This window comes from Hypanus sabinus, chromosome 23, assembly GCF_030144855.1.
Source record: "Hypanus sabinus isolate sHypSab1 chromosome 23, sHypSab1.hap1, whole genome shotgun sequence".
Lineage (NCBI taxonomy): Eukaryota > Metazoa > Chordata > Chondrichthyes > Myliobatiformes > Dasyatidae > Hypanus > Hypanus sabinus.
In genome coordinates, this window is record NC_082728.1 from 30,364,106 (window position 1) to 30,389,744 (window position 25,639).

General features: G+C 38.2%; 1 protein-coding gene across 1 annotated transcript in view; it reads right to left on the bottom strand.

The window, feature by feature from the left end:
* Positions 1-3,560: 3,560 nt before the first annotated feature.
* The window catches only part of LOC132380092 (alpha-1,6-mannosylglycoprotein 6-beta-N-acetylglucosaminyltransferase B-like), a 919,103-nt gene continuing 897,024 nt past the window's right edge, over positions 3,561-25,639 (bottom strand). Inside the window, exons 15-17 of the mRNA XM_059948641.1 lie at positions 21,554-21,628; positions 11,616-11,893; positions 3,561-4,652 (exon numbers count right to left, since the gene is read on the bottom strand). Coding sequence (XP_059804624.1) covers positions 4,454-4,652; positions 11,616-11,893; positions 21,554-21,628 — 552 coding nt within the window. The 3' untranslated portion in view covers positions 3,561-4,453. The remainder of the gene's footprint in view (positions 4,653-11,615; positions 11,894-21,553; positions 21,629-25,639) is intronic.

Below are 25,639 nucleotides of genomic sequence, written 5' to 3' on the forward strand. Positions count from 1 at the left end.
CTGGACAACTCCTCTCGCATGCCTCTGTAATTCCCTTTACTCCACTGTAATACTGATACATCTGACTTCAACTTCTTCTCAAATTTCAGGGCAAATTCAATTATATTATGATCAATTTCCCCTTAGGGTTCTTTTATCTGAAGTTTTCTAATCAATTCTGGTTCATTGCACAATACTGAATCCAGAAAAGTGGATCCCCTTGTGGGTTCAACCATGAGCTGCTCTTGAAAAAAAACATCTTGTAGGCACTTTAGAAATTCTCCCTCCTGGAATCCAGCATCAACCTAATTTTCCCAATCTACCTGTATATTGAAATCCCCCATGATTATTGTAACATTAGACTTTTGGAATGCATTTTCTATCTCCCGTTGCAATTTGTAGCCAACATCCTTAATACTGTTTGGGGTTCTGTATACAACTTCCTTCAGGATCTTTTTATGCTTGCAGTTCCTTAGCTCTGTCCACAATGATTCAACACCTTCTGACCTTATGTCACCTCTTTCTAATTAGTACATTCTTGAATAAATTGCACATTAAACACAAGTACCTAAGCTTGGAAGCTTGCTCAAAGCTCTTAAGAAGTTATTCTGAGAGGATGTTAAAAATTCTAGAAAACTGAAGAAAGCATCTTGGAAATTATTAGCCAGGATGACTGTCAGTTGTTCAAAGACAGAGTGAGTAAAAACAATATGCTTATCTAGAATTTTGTTGGTGACCTTATTTGCAAATTTCAATATTTGAGTTTTTGAAGATCTACAGAACTCAAATGAATGAGCATTATTTATATACCTAATCTTCACAGCTCTTCACTCAAGAACTTTAAAAAAAAACCCCATTTCAGTTTACACAGGAATATCTTCTGGCTAAATTTGCAGGCAATATCCAAGACTTTTTCTTCTGTAACCTCTTTTGTTTTACAGTATCACATTACAAATGTCTTAACTACATTACCATTCTGAAATTCTTTGCAACGGCTCATTGGTGGGAAATTGAATAATTAACTTATACACTCAAAACGTTTGTCTCAGTCACATTTGCTAACAGCGTAAAACATTGAACATAGAAATCTACAGCACATTACAGGCCCTTTGGCCCACAATGTTGTGCTGATCATGTAACCTACTTTAAAAACTGCCCAGAATTTCCCTACTGCTTAGCCATCCATTTTCCTAAACTCCATGAACCTATTTAAGAGTCTCTTAAAAGACCCTATTGAACAGCAATATGGTATTGTCTGCAGGTTGTACTCTGCTTCCAAAATAGCTTTACTGTCTTTAATGGAAACAGAATACAATGCACATCCTTGAATATATTGCACATTAAACACAAGTACCTAATTTTGCAAGTCTGCCCAAAGCTCTTAAGAAGTTATTCTGAAAGTTTGTTGAAAATATTAGAAAACTGAAGAAAGAATCTTGGAAAATTGGTGCACATTGAAATTGGAACATCTTGATGGAGATAAGCACTTCACTTCCTTTGACCCCAATTCATTAGAAAGTGCATTGGGAACTCAACCTGGTGTGTTTCTATTGGAACATGATTTGTGCATCTGGTCAGCTCATTATTGCCAGGTAAAAAATTTTGTTGGTGCCACCGCGCAGTGTCAACTCGGCTTACTCAGATTAATAGTCTATTTAATGTAATATAGTTCAATGCTTAATTTATCCTATTGCTGCTCTCAGGTCATTAAACATTTTAAAAATGAAATCTGTTGTCATAGATTCTGCTCTGCTTCACCTTTGTCTGGTATATTTTTGTACTTTGAAGAAGAATTGAAGAACATTTTTTAAGAGTTGAGCACAGTATAATAGCAGTATTTATATAATGCTGTTCAGTAAAAAATACCCACACCTGAATCAAAACAAATCCATTCTTCTTCAGGCTTATTTAACAATTCTTACATTCAGCATTTTTTAATCTGAATGTCTATTTTCTAGGATTTATAGTGAGTGGCCTAAGCTGTGATTCAGATTGATTTATCACATGCACTTTAAAGCATACAGTAAGCTGTATCAGCTGAGTTGACACCCAGGGATGTGCTAGGCAGTGTGCAAATGTTGCCACACATTCCACCTCCAACACAGCACGGCCACAATGTCCAGCAGAACAACTCAAGCAGCAACAACAACAATAAAAACTGCAAAGCAGTCCCTTTCACACCTTGGCCCCAGAATCACAGGCTTGTTTGGCACAGCATCTTGGGCCGAAGGGCCTGTATTGTGTTGTAGATTTTCTATGTTTCTATCCGGCCTCCAACCTCCAGTCCCTGGCTCAGACTTGCAGACTTGACCTTCGGACCTCTACCTCTGGACTTGTTGACGTCGGCCTTCGATTGTCGAGCTTTCTGTCTCTGGACTCGCCAAGCTTTAGACTTTGACCTTTGGCTTTACACTCCAAACTTCATCAACCTCTGGGTATCGATCTTGTGACTCAGTGATCACTGGTTTCGCCTTAGGGCCTCGACCCCAGGAACCGTTGATCATTTTTTCTGAGCCTTGGGCCTTGACTTCCGGACTCGCACAGACTTCTGATGCTGGTGAATGGGGAGTCACCGACCCTCATGTCTGTACGGACCTCTGATCTAGTGATTGTTGGTCTTGTCAGTGCATGCTGACCTGACCAGTGCGATCTCTGACCTTCCATTGCTAGTCCGCTCGGAGAGGTTGGACTTGGACTCTGAACACCGGCTCCTACCCCTTCTCTTCATCCTCCCTCATCCCTGTTCCTAAACCCTAAACTGACCCTTAATACCCTGCTCTGTCCTCAAAACCATCCCTGCAAATCTATAAACAAACAACTAACAACAACTAAATCCTAACCTGACCCCCAACTCCTTGCTCTGTCCCCAAAATCAACCCTACAAACCACTAAAAATAACTAACAACAACATATTTATTTTCTTTGAGGTGGATTTCATCTAGAAAAGGAGCAATATTTCAGTCTGGCTGCGTTGTGATTTATAAAGTAATTGCTCTTTTGCTCTTCAGCAAAGCTAACATTTGGTTAGATGTAATATTTCACAGCCCTGTGTCTTTCAAGGGAGTAATGTAATTTTAAACTCCAATATTTATTCACCATGTGTTTAATTTAAATAAATGCTTCCATAAAATAAACTTTTAACATCTGGTAATTTGATTAAGAACATTAGAAGTGTTAAGTAGCGTTATTCCCATTTCCTAAATTAGCTGAATTTAAACTTCACAATCAATGAACTTCCCCTTCGGGGAAGACAATTGAAATTGCAGGTCTTAAAATGAGTTTGGGGAGTAATTCAGATAATTTGTTTGAAAGTCTTCCATTGATTTAGTGGAGGCAAAATGGGTTATTACAGTTAGTACAGGATTATAGCTGAGTTTGGAACTTGAAAAGACTATTTGTACATTTTATTCAATGGTATAATTTTAAGATTATAGACGTCTTCTTAGCACTATCACAACAAATTATTTCAATATGATACAACGATTTGCTTTTCTTGAGCCATATGTACAACAAGCACACACCGAGGAGTGGTCTTGTAGCATCTAAAATATATTAGCAATAAGTATTTGCCCATCTTTAAACTCTTATATTTATTTTACATTTATAAATGTGCTCACTGGAGTTTTTGATGAAAACATGATACAGACAGTGTTAATGGAACCTCATTTAAACTATTAATTGCAATCATTTCCATCAAAAACTGCTCCATCTAAGTATTGCTTGAATAAGTAACACAACTGAATCATTGTGCCAAGTAATTTGTTCCAAAAGAAATTTGGCCAGGATGTTAGAAATTAATAGTGACTGGGGTAAAGAGACATTCTAAACTTCATAAGTACTATAATTTCTAAATACTTGCTTACTGATCAAATCACTCTCCTGACTGTAGTCAGATAGCATAAAGTTGTATTAATTGAATATTTAAACAAAAATTACATTTTTACATTGAATCTAAAATGAAACCCTTGATCTCATGACATTCAGAAACATTGTACAAGTAACAAATATAACAAATATTTGAATAGAAATGATCCCCAGAATTACAATTGACCCTTAACTGAAATAACTTCTCAATAAAGTCTAATATTGTTGATTCTCGATCCAGATTTCTGTTTTGAATCATTGGTGACAGAAGGATTGGTCTGAAACATTATTTAATCATCAAGATACTTAAGTCAAAAATGTTCACTTCTCACCTGCATGCAACAAAAGCAAACACATAATAAAGAAATTGCCAAATTATTCACAGCTTGGATATTGGCTGTTTATATTCAGTTTTCCCTTTCTACGACAAAGCAATCCGTGTATTGGCATTATTGTAGATTTTCTTTAGTCATCAGTGTTGTCTTGATGATGAAGAAACACTCTCCATGATGCATTCTTTGTGTTTCATAGGAGCATTATTGAACATATGCACCATTGGGATAGCTGAACTTCATTTCGCTCAGTCTTCGTATTTAAACATCTTGAAACCTCACAAACATCCTTTACAGAGTGCCACTTGCTCCTTGCGAAAGTCTCTGCAGGGGCAGAGCCGCCTAAATTTTGGATGGTGACCTGCACAGCTGAAAAGCAGGACCTGCTTCTGAAGGTAACAGTCCTGTGCTATTTCCTCAAAGGCAGGATAAAGGTGGTTAGCTTCAGATTCAATGCTGTCACAGACGAACTGAAATCTATTGAATTCAAAGTATGAGTTTTTATGTTGGTTATGACAATCATTTAAAAATGATTTTACAATAAGATAAATTTACTTCATATAAAAATGAGAAACCATTATCACATTTAAGAAAGGCCATATTATACGCAGCTTAAGAACTAACAAATCTAAATAAAAACTGTCTAATTGTCCCATTGACAGGACATCTCTATGGAACCCCGATATCAACTTATCATGGATATTTTCAATGTTTTATCTATCACTCCCTCCACATTCTCTGTAACTTAAAACTATTTTTATATCCTCTTTCTTAGTTTTGATGAAGGATCTTTAACTTGAAATATTAACTCTGTTTTTCTTCTCATGGATGCTGACTGACATGCTGACAATTCCCAGCAACCAACATTTATTTTTTCTTTGTCTCAATAGCTCTCTTTTTGAACAACATGGGAATAAGGGGTTGAATGATCTTCTCCTGAGTCATAAATTTCTATGAATCTAGGGTAAAAAGATAGGCTATAGCTTTTACTTCTAAAAATCAACTTTTGCTGCCTATCTGTATCATGGTACTCTGTATAGAGTTGTCCTGAGGATAATATCTATTGCCTTGCACAATGACTAATTGCATATAAAATAGTAATTTACATAGTGGAATCTGCTAAATGGCACATAATTAATATTAGTAATTTTACTGTATTTCATTTTACAGATTTGTAAGTAAAGGCATCCAAAAGCATGTGCTGATTTCCAGATTTGTTTCTTATGTTTTCACACTAGCCATACCCCCATTGCTGGTCCGATGCATCAAACATATGCCAATTACACTGCCATCCTCTCATCTTTCTTGGCCTTGGCTCTGCGTCCAATGTAATACATGTTGTGCGAAGTCTGGTCTAATTTATTTAATTCATCAGGCACAGAAACTAATATATTGCTTCAGAATAATCAGAGAATTCAGAGAATAGCTCATCTTTATCCAAAAAATTATTTTTTCCTCAGTGCCTGGAGCAGGCTTTTTATTATTTGAAACAGCAAGCCTATTTCATATTTCTCAAATTCATTTGTTTGTGTTCTGAAATATATGCAGCATTTTTGTATATATATTTTTTGGATTAGTAGAGCAATTGTATCTTCTCCAGCTTATTGGCACACTTTTGCTGGCACACATTTCAAATGGCAAGAACAAGTTCCGTCCAAGAGGCCTTGTTTTTCACCTCTTTGCAGCAGAAATAATTGAAAATCTATCAGGACCAGGAACCCATGTTCTGTCCACAGGGCTGATATTTCCTGATGTCTGCTGCTTAAGTTCCCAATCCCACTCTGATGTGTTGGCTTGTGGCCTCCTGCATTGTTATAGCAAGGTTCATCACTAGCCTGAGATCATCCCTCCATCTGGGCTCATTGTAGCCTTTAGAGACAACGTTGGACTCTGCAACTTCAGGAAATTTAATTTCTGTCTGTAGCAGTTGCACATGTATGATAGTCCAAATTATTGGTCATGTCTGCCTGCTCAGTATTTTGCAGCTCCCACATTCTTTTGTCTAGAGCAACACACACAAAATGCTGGAGGAACTAAGCAGTTCAGGCAGTGTGGTGCTATCACGTGTAATGTGTAAGAACGTGATTGGACAGAGTTCAGAGCATGTGCAGAATTGACAGAATGTTCGAGAAACATTGGGAAGTGTGGTGCTGTAAGACACATGTGTAGTTGTTGCTGTTGTAAATAAAAGTTCTAGTTCTTATTCTTCCAGAATATGGTTTGCTCTCAGAAACCCACGATACGTATAAAGAACACAACATGGTGTCAGAAGTTGGTCTGGAAGAATAATATGTTCGCTAAACACGGGAGAAGTGAAAATAATCCAAAAAAAAAGCACGAACTGTTTTAGTGTTTGCTAACAACTTTAAAAATGGTAGGGTTGTAGCCCCCAAAAACATTTCAGCTGACTGGGAACGTAGCTGAAAACTGGAAAAAATTCAAACAGCATTTTGAAATTTATTTATCGGTGATCAGAGCAGAAAGTAAAATGGAGAAAACGAAGGCAGCGATTCTACTGCACGTGATTGGTGACGACGCAATTGAGGTATATAACCATTTTACTTTTGAAGATGGAGATAATTTGAATCTAAAAGCGATAATGGGCAAATTTGACGCATTTTGTGTCTTGTGGAAACTGTGTGGTGGTTTCTCTTGAACTTATAGTCTTTTAACATCTTTGGACTATGTTTACTGTGCCCATGGCCTGTTTTTTTTATCAATTATGGTATTGTTTGCACTGTTGTAACTATATGTTGTTACTATGTGGTTTTGTGTGGGTCTTGTAGCTTTAGTTTTTGGTTTGTTGGGTGGTAGAGTTGGTCTCCTGACTTGATGTGTCTGGGTAGTCTTGTTTTGTCTGGTGGGTTTGGAGCTCCTTTCTTTGGAAACTGTAACGTCACAGGCTAAAGAGCTTTTTATTGAAAACTGCAGCGTACATGCTGTGAATAACCGTGAACATATTAGAAAAAATAATGAGGTGACAATGAAACCGACAGAGAGCAAGATGTCAACTGAAAGATAAAAACTTTGTGATCACTGTTGTTGATCAGCCTAAAAAGTGTCCAGCATATGGAAAAATGTGCAAAACTGCGGTAAGAGTAATCATTTTACACGCTGTTGCAGAAATAGAAAGGAAATAAAATATGTAAATACAGTGCTCGAAAATGAAGGTGATGAGTTTTATATTGATGGGCTTTGTGAAAATAAACAAAGTAAGAATGACTGGACTATGCCATTGCAAGTGAACCAAAACCTTATTCTGTTTAAACTGGATACTGGAGCACAACTAAATGTTCTTGCAGAATCTCAGTTTAATGCATTAAAGCCAAGACCAAACTTACATCAGACAAATATAAAAGTGACTGGGCATTCAGATGCATATATTCCAGTTAAAGGAACATATGTGGCAAAAGTATCACACAAAAATATTGTGCACACACTTTCGTTTGTGGTAGTGCCAAAGAATGTCCAGTCAATACTGGGTTTATCTGCCAGTGAGAGACTGAATTTGGTGAAAAGAGTATTAGTCCTGGATAGTGACACAGATTCAGAATACAGTGACTTGATGAAAGAGCGAGAGAGAACAGAATTTGATTCTAATGTGACAAAAGTAAAAGAAGTCATAAAGAAAAATCCCAGACCCATCCCTCTGTTACCAGCATCTGACAAAGCATTGCCACCAAAACCGATCTTGCCGGTACAGTACAATATGGATCTGAAGCCAAAGAGTAATAAGAATCAGGATCCATCTGAAGAAGTGAAAGCACAAGTGAAGGAATTGAGAGGTTTTATTGAAATGATGAAGTCTCAGCATAAAAAAAAGATTACACAGTTAATGAATGAATTGTGATTTCTTCGCAAAGACCTCAAAAAAGGGCCAACTTCAGAGCTTCCATTAACTGCTGCAGAGCAGACGAAACATCAAAATAACAACGAAACACAAGAACTGTGTGAACCACTTAAAAGGTCTACTCATGTTCCTAAAACCCCCAGAGAGACTGATAGAGACATGCTAAATTATGCATTTATTTTGTTTAAAGTTGCTAATTGTTTTTCTTTTAAAGGAAAGGAAGGTGTGGTGATATCACATGTCACGTGTAAGAACGTAATTGGATAAAGTTTAGAGCATGCACAGAAATGACAGAATGTTCGAGAAACATTGAGAAGCATGGTGCTGTAAGACACACATGTAGTTGTTGCTGTTGTAAATAAAAGCTTTAGTTCTTATTCTTCCAGAATATAGTTTGTTCTTAGAAACCCATGGTACGTATAAAGAACACAACAGGCAACATCTGTGGAAATGAATAAATAGATGTTGTTTTGGGCCAACACCCTTCTTCAGACTGAGAAGGAAGGGAGAAGATGCCAGAATTAAAAGGTGGGGAGAGGCAAAAGAGGCTAGCTACAAAGGTGATAGTTGAAGCTAGGTGGGTGGGAAAGGTCAGGGGCTGGAGACAAAGGAATCTGATAGGAGAAGAGAGTGGACCACAGGAGAGAGAGAAGGAGGAGGGAACCCAGAGGTAAGTAATAGTAATTTTGTGTATGTGCTTTTTATATTCTTATATTCTTTTAGCTGTGTAGTTAAGTTTCTTCTTTACCCTCTATAAACACATGACTGCGTGGCTAAGCACAGTTCCAAAGCCATTTTCAAATTCACCAATGACACCATCGTTTTTGGATGAATCACATTTGGCAATGAATCAGCTTACCAGGGCAAGGTAGGGTGCCTTATTGAGTGGTATTCCAACAGCAACCTCTTACTCAACATCAGCAGAACTAAAGAGCTGATTATTAACCTCGGGAAGGGGGGTGGGAAGGAGGTTGAACATGTGCCAGACTACATCAGGTGGAATTGGTGAGGAGGGTCATCTGCTTGACACTCCTGGGTGATAACATATTCAATAACTTGCCCTGAGCCCAGCAATCACAAGGCAGTGACTTCACTTCCTTATTAACACAAGACAATTTGCAGATGCTTAGAATTCAAAGCAACACACATAAAATCAGCCCTGATGAAAGATCTCAACCTGAACCATCGACTGTTTTCTCTTTTCCATAGATGCTGTCTGGCCTACTGGGTTCCTCCAGCTTTCTGCATATGTTACTTTACTTCGTTCGGAGGGTTGGGAGGTTTGACTTGTAACTGAAAATTCTAACAAACTTCTACAGGTACACTTTTGAAAGTATACTGACTGGTTGCATCTTGCTCCAGTATGGCAAGTGGAATGCACGGGAGCATAAGGAGTTGCAGGCATTAGTGGACAATGCCCAATACATCATGGGCTCGTTCCTCCTTAATAGGAGGCACCGACTCAAGAAGGCTGCTTCTATCATCAAAGATCACCACCATCCAAGCTGTGCCATCTTTACACAGTTAACATTGGGCAGGAGGTACAGAAGCCTGAAGTCCCATATCACCAGGATCCAGAACAGAAATCTCCCTTCAATTATTTGGTTCTTGAAATAACCCGCAAATCTCCAGTCACTACAGTTTCACAACACTATGGCCAAGTTGATCACTTTGCACAAGAAAGGGACTTTGCCAGCTTTTGTTCTAATAGTATTTTTTCTTGTTAAAATGTTACATAATTTATGCTTATGTTTATCTTGTGAATGCTGCTCTGCATCTGTGGTACTGCTGCAAATATTTTTTTCATTGTATCTGTGCACACAGGTACTTGTGCATATGACAATAAACTCAGCTTTGACTTTCATGTTCTGACCCTCGAACTGCTGCCATTCTCTCATAAATCTCTCAGATTTATCCGCATAATCACTCTGGTTTGACCCTCTCGGAGATATCCATCGCTCTACACCCCCTGCATGTTAAGAAGCTATTCTTATCTCCTTCCCAGTTTTGATGAATTGTTTTCATCCTGTTTCTCTTCCCATAGAAGTGATTTGACCGGCTGAGTAGTTCCAGCATTTTCTGTTTTTATTTAGACTTTCAGAATCTGCAGATTTTGTGAATTACTTTGTATTCGAATTCTTATGGCTCCAGGAGCATGACAAGCATTGCACCAAAAAAATCACCTTGATTGAAATGAAATAAGTCACCCCAAAATGGGAATCAAACTTCGGCCTTTCTGGTTTTTGATTGTGGTAAATAAATGCAATGAGAGTAATAAAGAGCCACAACTTAATAGCAACACGCCACAAAATGCTGGAGGAACTCAACAGGTCAGGTAGCATCTATGGTAATGAAAAAACAGTTGATATTTCAGGATGAGACCCTTCTTCAGAAACAGAAATGAAGCAGGAAGATGCCAAAATAAAAAGATGGGGGAGGGGAAGGAGGATAGCTAGAAGGTAATAGGTGAAGCCAGGTGGGTAGGAAAAGTAAAGGGCTGGAGAGGAAGGAATCTGACAGGAGAGAAGCATGGACCATAGGAGAAAGCCAAGGAGGAGTGGTTCAAAGGGGAGGTGAAAGGCAGAAGAGAAGAGGAAGGAGGTCAAAGTGGGGAATAGAAGAAGAGGGGAAGGGGAGAGAACTTTTTTTACCAGATGAAGGAATCGATATTCATGCCATCAGGCTGGAGGCTACCCAGTTGGAATATAAGGTGTTGCACCTTCACCCTGAGTGTGGCTACATCTTGGCACAAGAGGAGGCCATGGACTGACATGTTGGAATGGAAACAGGAATCAGAATTGAAATGTTCAGCCTACGAGAAGTTCTGATTTTGGCAAATGGAGTGCAAGTGCTCAACGAAGCAATCCACTAATTTACAACTGACTTCACCAATGTAGAGGAGGCCATATCAAGAGCACTGGGTGCAATAGACAACCCCAGCAGATTCGCGGGTGAAGTGTTGCCTCACCTGGAAGAACTGTTTGGGGCCTTGAATAAAAGTGAATGGGCAGGTGTGGGAGTGATGAATGGATGAGGGAATTATGAAGGGAGTGATCCCTGCAAAAAGAGGTGGGGGGGGGGAAGGTAAAGATATGTTTGGTGGTAGGATCCCTTTGGAAACAGCAGAAGTTGCGGAGAATAATGTGTTGGCTGCTGTGCACATGGGGTGGTAAGGACAAGAAGAACTCTATTACTGTTAAGGTGGAGGGAAGATGGGGAAATGGAGGAGATGTGGGTGAGGGCAGTATCAAGAGTGGAAAAAGGAAAACCCTTTTCTTTGGGAGTTTCTTGGGTCGGAGGTAGAAGCGAGCAGTGCAAGGTAAGAGAACTATGAGGTTGGTGGCAGTGAATGGGAATCGAGCTCTGTTGAGTTCCTCCAGCATTTTGTATGTGTTGCTTTGGACTTACAGCATCTGCAGAATTTCTCATGTTTATGATTTGTCACATATATTTTCTCTTAAGATAATAATCCAAATATAATTACCAAAAGGTTTGTATAGGCATTTTGAGTGCAGCATAGTCTTTAGGCACCTAAATAGAGTTCCTTAAAACCTCCAACTTGTGAATAAAAAAATGAAGTAGGTTCTTACCGCTCGAAGATGACTTTATTGTTAACAAACTGGAAGAATGTTGGTTCACAGATGAGTCCGTGTTCTTGACAAGCTTCGGTGCAAGATTGTGCTGTTGCTGATACTTGTAATTGCATTGAGCTTATAGGAGGCCAAGTGAGCAGTTTGTTGGTGTTTGGGGACCAGAGCAGCCCAGTGATATTTTGAGGAAATATGAACAGGCTTGTATTATTAGGAGAGGACACAAAAAGCCTTGAGTAATTCTGCGGCCATGATGGAAATACTGTCTCACAGAGATTCTGTAACGCAAAACAAGAAACAAAAAATGGTTAGCATTCATCTTGCGACTAAACTGGTCATTAAAATCTAATTGGATAATTCTGATTTAACACTTCCCATTGGAGAGTGCGGGAGCATAAGGAGGAATAATCAGGGAGCTAGCAACCTTGATCTACATACACATGACGTCAACAGATTTGGTTATTTTGAAGTATGAATGAAAACCAAATTCATAAAAAACAGAAATTGCATCAGCTAATGCTCTGGAGCAGAATTCATCTTAAATTAAGTTTGGTACTTTTATGCAATGAAGTGTCGCTGTTCTATAAACTGAAGCTGCTCAATAAATGAGAAATCAATCCTAAACATGATTACCTTTTCGTACATAAATTTTACAACCTTTTGATTAAATAAGGGGGAAAAAAGCTCTCCATAAAGTAAATAAAGAATAAAATCACTCTACATGACCTGCAAATCCTTATTCACAAAAGTATCACCGGGTGATAATGACTCAATGACACCACTTGTCAAATAAGGGATAGTTATAAAGGTTATTTAAACAAAAATGCTATAAAAATCATGTCACATAACTACTATGGTGTGTTTTTTGTCATTTTAAGTTCTGATTTATAAAGCCCAGGCACAAAATATGATGCTTAAGACACAAAATGCTGGAAGAACTCAACAGGCCAGGCAGTGTCTATGGAAAAGAGTATGGTCGATGTTTCAGGCCGAGAGCCTTCATCAGTCTTTTTGTGAAACGTCGACTGTTCACTCATTTCCATAAATGCTGCCTGGCCTGCTGAGATATTCCAGCACTTTGTGTGTGTTGCCTGGATTTCCAGCATCTGCAGATTTTCTCATGTTTGTGAATCTTAAGAGGTGCTGTGACCTCTGCTTCTCTGACCTTCAAGTAACAGGTAAGCAAGCCATTTTGCTCATCATGTTGATGTCAGCTCTCACAGCAATCCCACAAACTCATTCCCCTACTTAGTTCCTTGTAACTTATTCTCTCTCAGATGCCCAATTCTCCTACCAGCCATTTACACTAGGAATAATTTTCCATTGTCTCCCGGTTATATGTGCCTTCCTGATTTTGCAAGGTAACTGTGCTAATGTAATTTGAGTTCCTAACTGCTACGTATGCTTGCATTTTGGCTGCTCTGCCAATCTGGCTTATTGTTTCCTTTCCCCTTTTCTTCTCCTGTGTTTATTTCTTCTTTTATTTTCTCTACATTTTCATTAGACCTCTTCTCACTCTCTCCCCCTTAGATGTTTATTTATTTGTTTCTCACTACAGAGCAGAGTAAGTCCTTCTGGCCCTTTGGCCCCCCAGCAACCCCTGACAAACCCGATTTAACCTAAGCTAGTTATGGAACAATTGACAATGACCAATTAACCTGCTTGGTATGTCTTTGGACTGTGGGAGGAAACCAGAGCACTTGGGGAAAACCCACACATTCCATGGGGAGGATGTATAGAAACAGACAGCGTCACAATTGAATTCTGAACTCTGTACTCTGACCCCGAGCTGTAATAGCAATGTGCTAAACGGTACTCTACCATGGCCTAAATTCTTATCCTAACTACTCAAAACACGTAACCATGTCTAATTGCCTGCTTCTGCCCTGACTCCCTGTTTGATAAACCTACAGCATTCTTCTATGCCCCTCTTAGTACCTTGCACAATGAACGCTGAGGCATATTGCTGCTTCATTATGAGCAACAGGCACAATTGCCCTATCTAACGTTCACAACAATCTTCCCATTCCGTTATCTCCTAGGGTTAATCCAGGCAATCTCTCTCCTGTTCCAGTCACTGCTCCTAATGTTGCTTCAGTTGCTTCAGCTCCTCCACTCATTTCTGCAGAACATCCTTTTACTTGTCAGGAAGGCTCTTGAAACCCATGCCCTTAATGTAGTCTTTTTCCTGTCTACTCTTTCCAGCATCTAACTTTGTTCTTTCCCTGCTAACCTTGTCATCTCCAATTAGAATCTACCTTTTACTACCCAGTCAAATATCATAAAATCCTCCTTATTAAGCTATTTCCACTACTTTTCCCCGAGCATCATGCAAACTCTCCTTCGCTGTAGTTTTATCACAGTTTATGTTAACCTTTCTACACATCAGCTTCTAGCTTTATCATTCCAGCTAGATGGCTTTGAGATTCTCCTACCCTCCTCCAAGGTGCTGTTGTCTTTTCATTTAGCTTGATGACTCTGCAACTGTTGAGTTCCTTTTGTATCACGTTATTTGTCTGAGAAAAAGAAAATTATGAATTTTCTTTCCACTCCCTCGCTTTTATCTTTGAAATTCTTCAGGCATCTATCTTTATTTCCTATTTTGCAACAGTACACTACTCCTCTGCATCACTAGCCTGAAGCATGTCAGGTTTTATAATTTTTGATGACTCCCTAGTCTTCCTCACCACTACATCTCCTAATGTTTCCACTGTCTCTGATACGTTACACTGCTTATAATAGATGAGACCAAATTTTCTCCAATTAACTGTGGTGAGACTGAAATCCTTGGCTCTGCTCTTGTTACAAACTCAATCACTGCATCAGGTTTTCTGCTGTTAAATGCTTGATGTCTGGTTACACTGCAACATGACCATTTAGCTACTCAGCAACTCCACAGATTTAAATGCTATTCTAGGCGGTGCTACTTTGCAGTATCAAGGCTGTTATACCAGCAGGGTGTCTGATTTTCAGATACGGTATATTAAAAAGAGTCCTTATTTGCTTAGATTTAACAGATCCTATGCAATTATTTTGAAGCTGAGTGCCCAATATCTATTCCTTTTATTTTTATTTTATTTTGAGTTATGGCACAGCAGCAGGCTCTTCCAGCCCAGTGAAACACATCACCCAATTACAGTGATGTGACCGATTAATCTACTGACCCATATGATGTGGGAACACCCACCCAGTCATGGGGAGAGCATGAACATACAAACTCCTTACAGACAGCAGCAGGAATTATTATTCTGGGGTTTTAATGAGCTTTCTTTGTGCAATACTGTAGGCTCCTGTATTATGAAAGTAAGACACCACTCCAAAAGTAGTTCTTGGGAAATAATACATTTTGTCTGCTGTGAGGTCATGAAAAGTGTTACATAAACATGAGACTTACACATTTTCCTTTTTTTTTAATTCATATGTGTTCCTGTCCAGCATCTCATCTTATGCTCTAAAATACTCTGAACTTATTCAAAACTGCCACACATTTCAGCACACCTTGGTGTCATGTTCATCTCTGTAGTCACCTCCATTGCTGCAGATAATTAGTCTCTCAATTTTAAAATGCATATACCTGTTTCAAAAAGCTATTTCATCCCTGATCACTTCTATTAACTTATCAGTTCCAGAAAACCTCCAGGATCTGTGTGCTGTACCGTCTTTGACTACTTGTACATCCTTGAATCCTATTGCTCCAATGTTGGTTGCTGAGGTCCTGAGATGTAGAATTTCCTTCTAAATATTTCTCTACTCTCCTTCACTTCTCTTCTTTATTAAGGCTCTCATCAAGAGTTGCCTGTTACACAAAGCTTTTAATCACTTTCTTTACAATCTCTTCCTTTGACTTGGTGTCAGGATTTGTATGCAAAGCACCATAGTACACTTCACTACCGTAATGTAAGCTATTCTTGTTGTTAATTGATTCTTAGTGATTTTGAGTAGCAAGTAACTTCTTACAGATTACATTGCCGGGACCTTTATATATCCCTGCAATGGTTTTAAAAATAAATTTATTGAATTTTTGGAAAACAACTAACAGCAAATGTTGGAAGTCTAGAATGAAAACAGAAGATGCTAAAATACTCAGTGACGAAGAGAATATGGTGACTGATGCTGTGACACCCTGTTTCCAGGATTTTCTGTATTTGTTGCGTGCTTACTGGTATGAAACATTTATAATCAGTATGAAACCAAAAGTCTGCCCAACGTGTTTAGGTTTCAATTTCCTGAAAATCCTTGTTATAACTTATCCTGTAAGGTTTGGTTGGACCAAAGCTTGAAACAGTTGAACACAGAAATGACTTGAGAAAGTTGCATATTATGCATTTGCTTAAACCAGATAGGAGTCATTCCTTTATTAATGCTATATGCCACATTCAAAGCAAGGTGGTGCTGTGTTCTAAGAAATTAAAGTCTTTTCAATTGAATTGCCGTCTTCTGGATTTTTAGCTGGAGGCATTCTCATGTTTCTGCCATTTTTTTTTGCATTGAACAAAAGATCTGTGTTGAATCCAATAAAGACACTGGTAACTGATATTGCATAACTGATTTTACTCAGGATTAAACGGAACCTTGCTTGGCGACCACTTTGTGTGTACAAACAACCATTTTGTGCAAACCATACTTCATTATAAATTTAAATAAAGAGCAAAGATAAGGTTCTAGCAGGCAGCTACAACCATTGACTATATCTGTCCTCACAACAGACCAATGTAACTTTGAAGGTTGCTAATCTATTGTATTTATCTTACTCTCTTTAACAACATGACAAGCACGAAGAACTTTAAAGGCAATTAACTTCAGAGAGGGTATCTTACATTCAGGGAGGGTGTTCTCACATTTTAATGAGAACAGTGTGCTCACAAAACACAATTTGATGTTTCTGCAAAGCAAGTAATGTAACGAATTGGAATCTATCTGAGAGTGGTTTCTGGGGGCGGGGGAGAGGGGGAGAGGGGGAGAGGGGGAGAGGGAGAGAGAGAGAGAGAGAGAGAGAGAGAGACTGACTGAAAGCGCAGATCTGATATATGATCCCTCATAAGAAATATTACATTCTAGAACAATAGCAATCTAGAAATTCATTTGTGCTAGATTTTTTTTGTGTGTTGCCTGGATGAGCTTCTCTCCTTTGATGTAGGGACTATGGAAACAAGGTCGTTCCGCGAGATTCACAAAATGTGGTTCGGTACCAGGAGCGTCTGTGTTGCTGAACGTTTAGTGTTTGATCTGAAGGACACACATAAATAATGTTAGTTAGCACGGAGCACCTACTTGGAATATTTTCAGATAAAATTTCATGAGATTTTCTGCTTTGGAAATGTAATTGGGGTCACACTGGGAGTCAGGTTTTCATAGACCTCTACTGATAGATGCATTGTAAATGGGCTATTTTTTAATTATTTCTACAGTATGCAATTTGGAGACTGGTGTGGACTAGGGAAGGTTGCTAGGTTTTGTAACTTCAGAAACTAGTTGAAAGAAAAAACTCATCTATTTAGATTTTTCCCCTTTTTAGTGAGGCACTTTTTAGTGGTGGTGTAATGGTGTATGCTATTCATGTAATTTTTACATATGAACTGTAATGAATGATGTAAACAAAGAATGCTTTATTAAACGATATATTTACAATATTGCTGAAATAGTAAATACACTACACTCCTCCCTGCTTTCCTATAAACACCAACTTAATATCTCAATACAAAATGCATCTGAGTCCTAATAATATGTAATGTATAGCTGTCTAGTTTTATGTATATATATATATACATACACATAGTAAATTACAGGTGTCCCCCGCTTTACCAATGTTCGCTGTACGCCACTTCGCTTTTACAAAAGACCTACATTAGTAACCTGTTTTCACATTACAAAGAGGGTTTTCACTTTTACGAAAATTTTTCCCATATAAATTAATGGTTTGTCGCTTTATGCCATTTTGGCTTAAGAAAGGTTTCATAGGAATGCTCTACCTTTGTAAAGGGGGGGGGGAAACACTTGTATATATTAAATTAACATAATAGACATTCATAGCATAGTAAATTTTAAGTAGTCCCATTCAGGCCTGGGGTAACGTTTTTTCAGACAGGGTTTGGAGGTGGGGAATGTCACTTTGCTTGGCAGGTGAGACTTGTGGCTGTGAAACAATTTCAGGTTCTCTGGCCTCCTCTGTAATGGCTGTAGGAGTTGACTCTGAGACTACAAGAAGTGGTTCCAACAGCTCTGGACACCTTTCTTCTCTAATAATTGACTCTGCTCTCCGCAACTGCTTGATGTGTCATCTCCAGATGATATCAGATGCAATCTCCACTGTGTAGGAGAGTGGTCCAGTTCTGTCCTTAATTTTTCCAAATGCACGCTCCTGATCATATCTGTAGTTCCAGGACTTTTTGTCCGGCAGTGAAACATCTAAACCTCTTTGTTTGAGGAGTCCTCAATTTGTCTCCGCTGTTTGTCCTTTTGAGATTGGGTTTGAGGAGGTCCAAGCATGAGCTCAAGGAACAATATCGCTGGTGAGGCATTGGTTGTGGAGTTTGCTGCATTGTGATATGCAAGGAGGAAATTATCACCTTCTGTTTTAGTGTAATGTGTTTTGCTGACATTGCTCACAGTGCTCATTTTAAACTGTGGACAAACCTTTCTGCCAAGCCGTTTGGAGCCTGGTGGTACAGTGAAGATGTAATATGTCTCATCCCATTCGTTTTCAGGTATGACTGAAACTGTTCTGCAACAATCTGTGGTCCATTGTCACTGGCTAAGTGTTCTGGAACACCAGTCCTTGAGAAGAGGCTTCTCAACATATCAGAGTGCAATTCACTTTGTAGCTGCATCCACTACTACCAAGAAATTTGTGCCCGTGAATGGTCCAGGAAATCCACATGACTACCCTGCCAGGGCAGTGCAGTTTATTCCCAGGGATGGAGAGACACCGTTCTTGGCATCTTCTGGATGTTTTGGCATCCTGAACAGTGCATAACCAGCTGCTCAATCTGCTGATCCATCCCAGGCCAACAGACAAAGCTTCGAGCTAACACTTTTGTTTTGACCATGCCTAGATGACCAGCACATACTGTAGCTCCTTCAAAGCTAATCACAGTGAGGTAGAAGCTGTCCTTGAGCCTGGTCCTATGTACTTTCAGGCTTTTGTATCTTCTGTCCAAAAGGAGAGGGGAAAAGTGAGAATGTCTGAACTGGATGGGGTCTTTCTTTATTCTAGCTACTTTATGGAGGCAGAGTCCATAGAGGGGTGGTTCTTGTGTGATAAGTTCTGCTGGCTGGCTAGAATTTTTTATGATAGTTCTGTACTGAAAAAGGGAATTTAATATTAGTGTGCTGTTGATACATACTTGTGTATGTGTGTGCGGTGACAGTTATGTGATTTGTTGTGTGAGGGTAGGCGTGTGTGTGTGTGTGTATGTGGATAAACATATTTCATGATGTATGTAAGTGATGATAATCCTGATATGGGTCTCTGTTGTGGACTGGGTAGGGGGCAGCGAGAGGGGAATCATGGTTGGGAAAAGGGAAAGGGGGAGGAGAAGGAGCGGGAAGCACCAGCGAGACATTCTGTAATGATCAATAAACCAATGGTTTGGAATCAAATGGCGTAACCTGGTGTTGCAGGGACGGGCGTGTTTGTACCTGCACCACCCCCACAGCTGGCACTCCTTCTCTCTCGCCGGTCCCACACCCTTCCTGCAGTGCACCACCGCCCCGATTCCCAACACCCTTTGCTCACTCTCCAAACTTGCTCTCCAGACAACATTGACAAGTACAGTTCTGTGCAAAATTCCAAGACCACTTAGCTATATATATGTGCCTAAGACTTTTGCACAGAACTGTATGTATGTGTGTGTATATATATATATATATCTGTGTGTGTGTGTGTGTGTGTGTGTGTGTGTGTGTATTTTATATATATCTATATATATATATATATACACGCACAGTTGGTGTGTGTTTGTGGGCAGGTGCATGGGTACGTTTTGTATACTTGTGTCATGTTTATTATGAGCTGTATGAGTGCAGTTACTGTAGACAGAGCATTTACTGAAAATTTACATTTGTCAGCTACAGTTAGAAGAGTCTGAATATTAACCTTGACAGAACAATTGAGGTCATAGCTTTTTTTGCTGCTTTGCTAGCATTTGCTCACAGATCCTGGTATAATCATTGAATCGCTGCTGACTCTGATCTCCCAGGCATCCTTCTGCCACTGTAACTTTACTTCAGCTATGGGAGCCCTCCTGGTCTCAACAGTGCAGTATATATCGCTCTGCCTCTACACCTTGTCTCCTTGGATATAGAGACCTGTATCAGTGAACGGAGGGCCATACTTCATGATCAGTTTAACTTCACATGCAGCTATTTATCAAGCAGCAAGTCAAAATCTTACAACTGCGCTGGAGTTTTGGCATCAATTTCTATACAACTGCTCAGTAAGTGCAGGATATTGAGTTACCAAGGAATAATGCATTGCTTGCTTGAAGTATGCATATGCTTTCCTTCTAGAAGTGCAATTGAATTTTTCATTCCAATTGCACTGGCAGGAGTTCGCAAAGCAGCAAAGGTTGATTCTTTATATGTATGTGTAGAAGAATTCTAGCTGAATACTTTATTCCTGTCTTGCATATTGAGGGGCGTGATTCGTGAATGGAAAGGTGGGTGTGTGATAGTGAGGTTGGGTAAAAAAGACAGGTATTTAATGGCACCAAGAGGTTAAATACATAACGGTGGAAGCAAAATAATATGTATCTATGCATAATTATTTTATGATTACTGTTAATTAAGAACCAATGGACAATCCAAGGACAATTTTAAAAAATTCACAATTTGAAGACAAGATTCTTTTACTGTTCAATGATCCAACATGTACAAGCCTGTAATATAGACTCAGAAATCATATTCAGTGTAAAGTTGCCTACAATTACCATGGACCTCCATTAAAAATGTAACTTGTCTCCACCAACTCCCAGATGGAGGTCAAGAGCTAGAAAGATTTTCTTTCATTGTGTTGTGGTTCTGCATATTGACATGGCTTTTTGAGATATAATATGCTCACATGGAGGGGAAGGTGATAAGTGGTTAGACATATAGGGGTGGAGAAAGAGGTAGAACAAGCCCACCCGTGAGACAGCTGAAAAAAAACTTTTGACCACTATCTGCAAATCTTACTGACTCCAAAAATAGTTAAAGTATTCAAATGCCATCAAAAGATATACTATTAAGAGCAAAATTTAAAAAATCTAAACCCGAAAAAGATTTATATAATTTATACAAATTCAAACAACTAATGAAAATTTCTTTCTTTCTTTTCTTTTTCAATCTTTTTATTGAATTTCATATATAAAAACATAATATAATAATAAATAGGTTATAAATGCATAAGACTTGAAATTGAATTAATAGTAGGATAACAATTAATGAAAAATTTTAATTAATTACGTATTACTTACCCAAGTCCTTTTCAACCAGTCTCTTCCATTGAAATTAATGGAAAGCATTTCCTGCACTGGATACTACCTGGCACAGATCTTCATACTGAGCCTGGAGTGTAAGTGTAGGGCAAAGTGCCCAAATCCCCATGACTCTAGCATCAGTATATAGTGGCAGGACACTGGTGAATAGGTGATTGCTACTTCAGGAACTTCCATGACTGTTACAAGAAGAGAAGTAACTTGTTCACTGGGGAATCACCACAAAATTTGGGCTAGTGCCAAAGTGAAATATTTTGAATTTTTAAAAAAACTTTCTTTCTATTTTCACGTTGAAGATATGAGAGAATTGATAAGATTTAAACTTTTATGAATAAAACCTCCATATTATCAAATATTGGGGATATTCATGGGTTTAAAACACACCGGCATAGACTTAGTAGATTGACGCTTGTCAAAATGTAGGATGAGACCTGAAAGAAGAGAAAGGGAACTTGATTGACAGACCTGGTGTTGGATGTAAGCATGGACACGTTCCAGCATTCCTTCACAAGTAAATTCATAAGGAAGATAAGGTTCAACCTAATAAGCAGAAAATAATGTATCACAGTTAGATGAAATTAGATGAATAATATATTATATTGACTAAATTTAATAATAGGTAATTAATTTGCTTAATTAAAATTGTACCACATTTATAAACATTCCACTGCTATGTGTAAATTAATTTGCCAGGCATAAATAGAAGGTAATTAAAACATTTTCACTAAGCCTGCTTTGGATACTTCTTGATAATTGAAGCATATCCTGAAATAGAGAGTTCTCAATTATGGGCCTGTATGTTTGAGTGAAATATAATGAACTCTTTTCACTTCAGTACTTTGGGCAATGAACTCCGTCACGTCAGTTCTTCCTAATGCCATCAGACAGATACATAATAGCTGCAGTGCCAAACCAGAATAAATTCACCATTTTAAAATTAAATGCCCTTGTCTTGTGTTCTTTAACTTCTAGCTGTCATTAAACAACTTTATTATACCTTATCAGTATGTTTAAGGATGAGCTAGAATGCATATATTTGTCATAGTAGAAACCTGTAATATAATTAAGAGGAAATAAACATACTTAGATCATTAAAGGATACTGAGATATTTCAGTTTGCTGCTTACATCTATGTAACAATATTTGATTTTTTTCCCAGTATCTTTGAGACACCCGATCTTTCTTCAACACAGGTGACTTTTCAAATCACTTATTTTTCAAGTATAAACGTATTTACTTTCTCAAATTTATTACTATTCACCTGTGGCTAAGTTTGGAGTCAAAATTAAATGCACACTGGGGACAAAATGCCTCTATGCATTAGAACTAACACTCAGCACTGAGTTTGTATCAGCATGTGATAATTTGGTACAGCAGAATTTCATAACTATGCTTCAAGGTCATATTGAGTAAGTGTACAAAACTGCAGATCTGACAATATCTTTTACCTTGTTTGTTATTCAATGATAAAAGCCAATTTTTTATTAATTATATTTAAATTTAATTTATTTAAAGTTTGCAATATTTTAGCTTCTAACTTAAGTCCATCTTCAGCTACTAATGCTATTCCTGAAAAATAAATAGAAAGAGTAGTCCATACTTTGTACTTCCTGGTTAGTCATCTATGAGAATTCTTTAACTTAATCAATGCCCAGCCTGCTTAATAACTGCATTGTTTCTGTGTTCCCATGTTCCCCTACAGACAGGTCTGGATGGAAAGCACAGGTGAACAGTCAAAAAAAAAAATCATCAGTCCAGGGCCACTAAAACATTCTGGACAACTTCCTTCAGAGGTCAATGGCACGCACTATCCTCGCAGATTAGATTGTCATTCAGTGACAGGATGCCCCCACCCTCTCAAAAAAACACATGCCCAGTGAACTAATCAAAAGATAAATCCAAAACTTGTATGACCACCAAAATTTTGCAACAACTTCTTGCTGCTATATAACAATAGTTGATCTTTCATGTATTCAATTTGTTTCCTGAGAAATGAGGACTAATTTCTGGAATTATAGCTTCTAATATAAGGTAAAATACAAGAATTTATTTGCATATAAAAAGTGTTTTGTGTTGTATGATGGATGGATGTTAGTGGTGTACTGCATTATGTAGCCATGAAAGGAGGTCCAAGCCAACTGTTGAGTTGAAATCTAAATACTAATTGAAACATGGAAGAGAAATCATGAGCAAAAGAAGGATGCACCTGTTAAAGTTGTCAAATGCAGATTATTCTTCAGCTGGGAGTAATTTATGTTAAGAAAATATTTATTCTTTATTCTTTCATTGAGAGTGGGTTACCCCACAACAACATTTGTTGGAAGACAAATATGGCTCTTGAACTTCCTTCTTTCTATCAGTATCTTCCCTCAGTTAGTTTCCCCAAGCAGTAAGGCTGATCAACTCCTCCACTCTACCCCACCACCTTTATTTTATCATTCATGTACATAAATCATCTTATGTACAGTCATGTGCCCAAGTCTCAATTTATGGACATACAGTCAATATATATAAGCTATCCTATGTATTTATAGTCAATGTGTTTTTTTAAAAGTTGTGCTCTTTATATTATTGTGTCTTTTTTGTTCTTCTTTAAACTTGATTACTGGAGATGACATTAAACAATCATGAACCTCTTGAACCTTGACCTGGAGAATGACATCACAACGTCAATTTTTCTAAACCCAATCCTCTTGTCACAAACAACTGTTACAAGGAAAACAGTGATTTTTTTGTTTGGGCTGATTCACATTGGATTATTAGTGACTCCATTAATATTGGATTCACCTGTTTTCGTTACTGATTTGCCCAGAAAAAAATGTACAAATTGTGTAAATATACCCTGTTTTTGTCTTTTAATGCACTGGCCAAGAAGTTGAACATAGGCTGTGCTGGTCTTTCTTCAAAATGATTTTCAATGACTTTGTGTTAACCTCTAAAAATGTTGAAGCATGGACATGATTTGTAATGTTAATTACAGATCAACACCACAAACTGCATGCATGCATGTCATCAGCAAGGACATTTAAATACAGGGCAAACCTTGAATTAAAAAGCTTCTGAGCCCAAGGGAACATGATTAATTTGCCATAGATTTGGTTTAGAGAAAAAAAACAAGCAATAAAATTTAACTTGGAAATAGTGCCGAAAGGGTGACCGTGAATGAGCTGTAGAACTGCTACCTGCTTTGTCTTCCTCTGGGGAATTCTCTGTACAAAAGACAAACTCATCAATCAGGATGGCTACCAGGTAGGGAGATACTTGGCTGTTTCTCATTCAGTCTTGTTCCTTTATCAATGAAGCGAATGATAAGGAATAAGAGATATAACACAGAGTGACAATTTGCCAATGTCTATTTTGAAACTACCTCCAAGTCAAATTGCACTCCCCAGGAATCTGTTTATATTACTCCAACCTCTTTTTGGTAAAATAATAAATGAAATAAACAAAACCTGATTGAAATTTCTGGTGCATTGCAAAAGAATAATACAGACCATCAAGGAAATACAAATATCCACTCAAGCAAATAAACTAAAATGTGCATGAGAGGCCAAACATTGTAAAATGTTCAATTTGGCTCTGATCCAAGGCCAGCTATTCCCTGGGAACAGGGACTTTGGTCTGCATGCACTAGAAACAAGACTTCACACTAGGAAGGCTCTCTGATATTGAGAGACATGAAAACCTGTCTCAGCTTGGAGGAGAGTATTTGATAGGGATGAGAAGAGGGTGGTTGGGTTGGCCGAGATTAGCACTAGTTTATCATGAACAAATCATGCATCAAAACAATTAGATCTGGGTTAGATAATAAATGCTGGTGAAATTGACTCGGGCTTCTGCACATGCCATTTTTTTCTGCTGCTAGTCATGAAACTGATCTTGTTACATATTGTGCATGCCAGAAATTGGAGTTTTATTGAGTGTAATCTTCATTATTGAATATTTGCTAAGGAACTAAGAGTGCAGAGTACTGGGATTTCCATGAGATGCCAATTAAATGGTCTTGATTCCAGATATCCCACTCTCCTGGAAGTTCCGGGTATCTCCCGCATATTGATAGCAGCTCCCTGGCGCCTGCAAATTATATACAATATTCCGGAAACTCGATTTTTTTGAGAGGAAGAGGAAGAGGAAGAGCGAGAGTGAGGGGGAGCATCCTGATTGGTCTCTTTTTGTGCTAAGTAGACCTATCAGTTTTCTCTGTGGGTGGGCTTTACAGTCGACCTCAAAAGTAATGACAGTGTTGCTCGCTGCACTGTTTGCAACAGTGACTTTTCTATTGCCCATGGTGGGTTAAAATGTAAAAGATATGTTGAGGTGAGTTTAACAGGTGTCATTTCTTCATTAGCATAGCTAATGGTATTTAAACTAGCTGGCTGGCTGCTAACAAGCTACTCTGTTGATGTTCTACATGATGAGGCCAAACTCCCTGTAGACTTGCTTAAAGTTGTAATAGAATAAAAAAAGACTCCATGAAAATACAAGTACATATTTTAATGTCACATTTTCTGCATATACCCAACTTGGTTTACAGATTAGACAAAAATCACT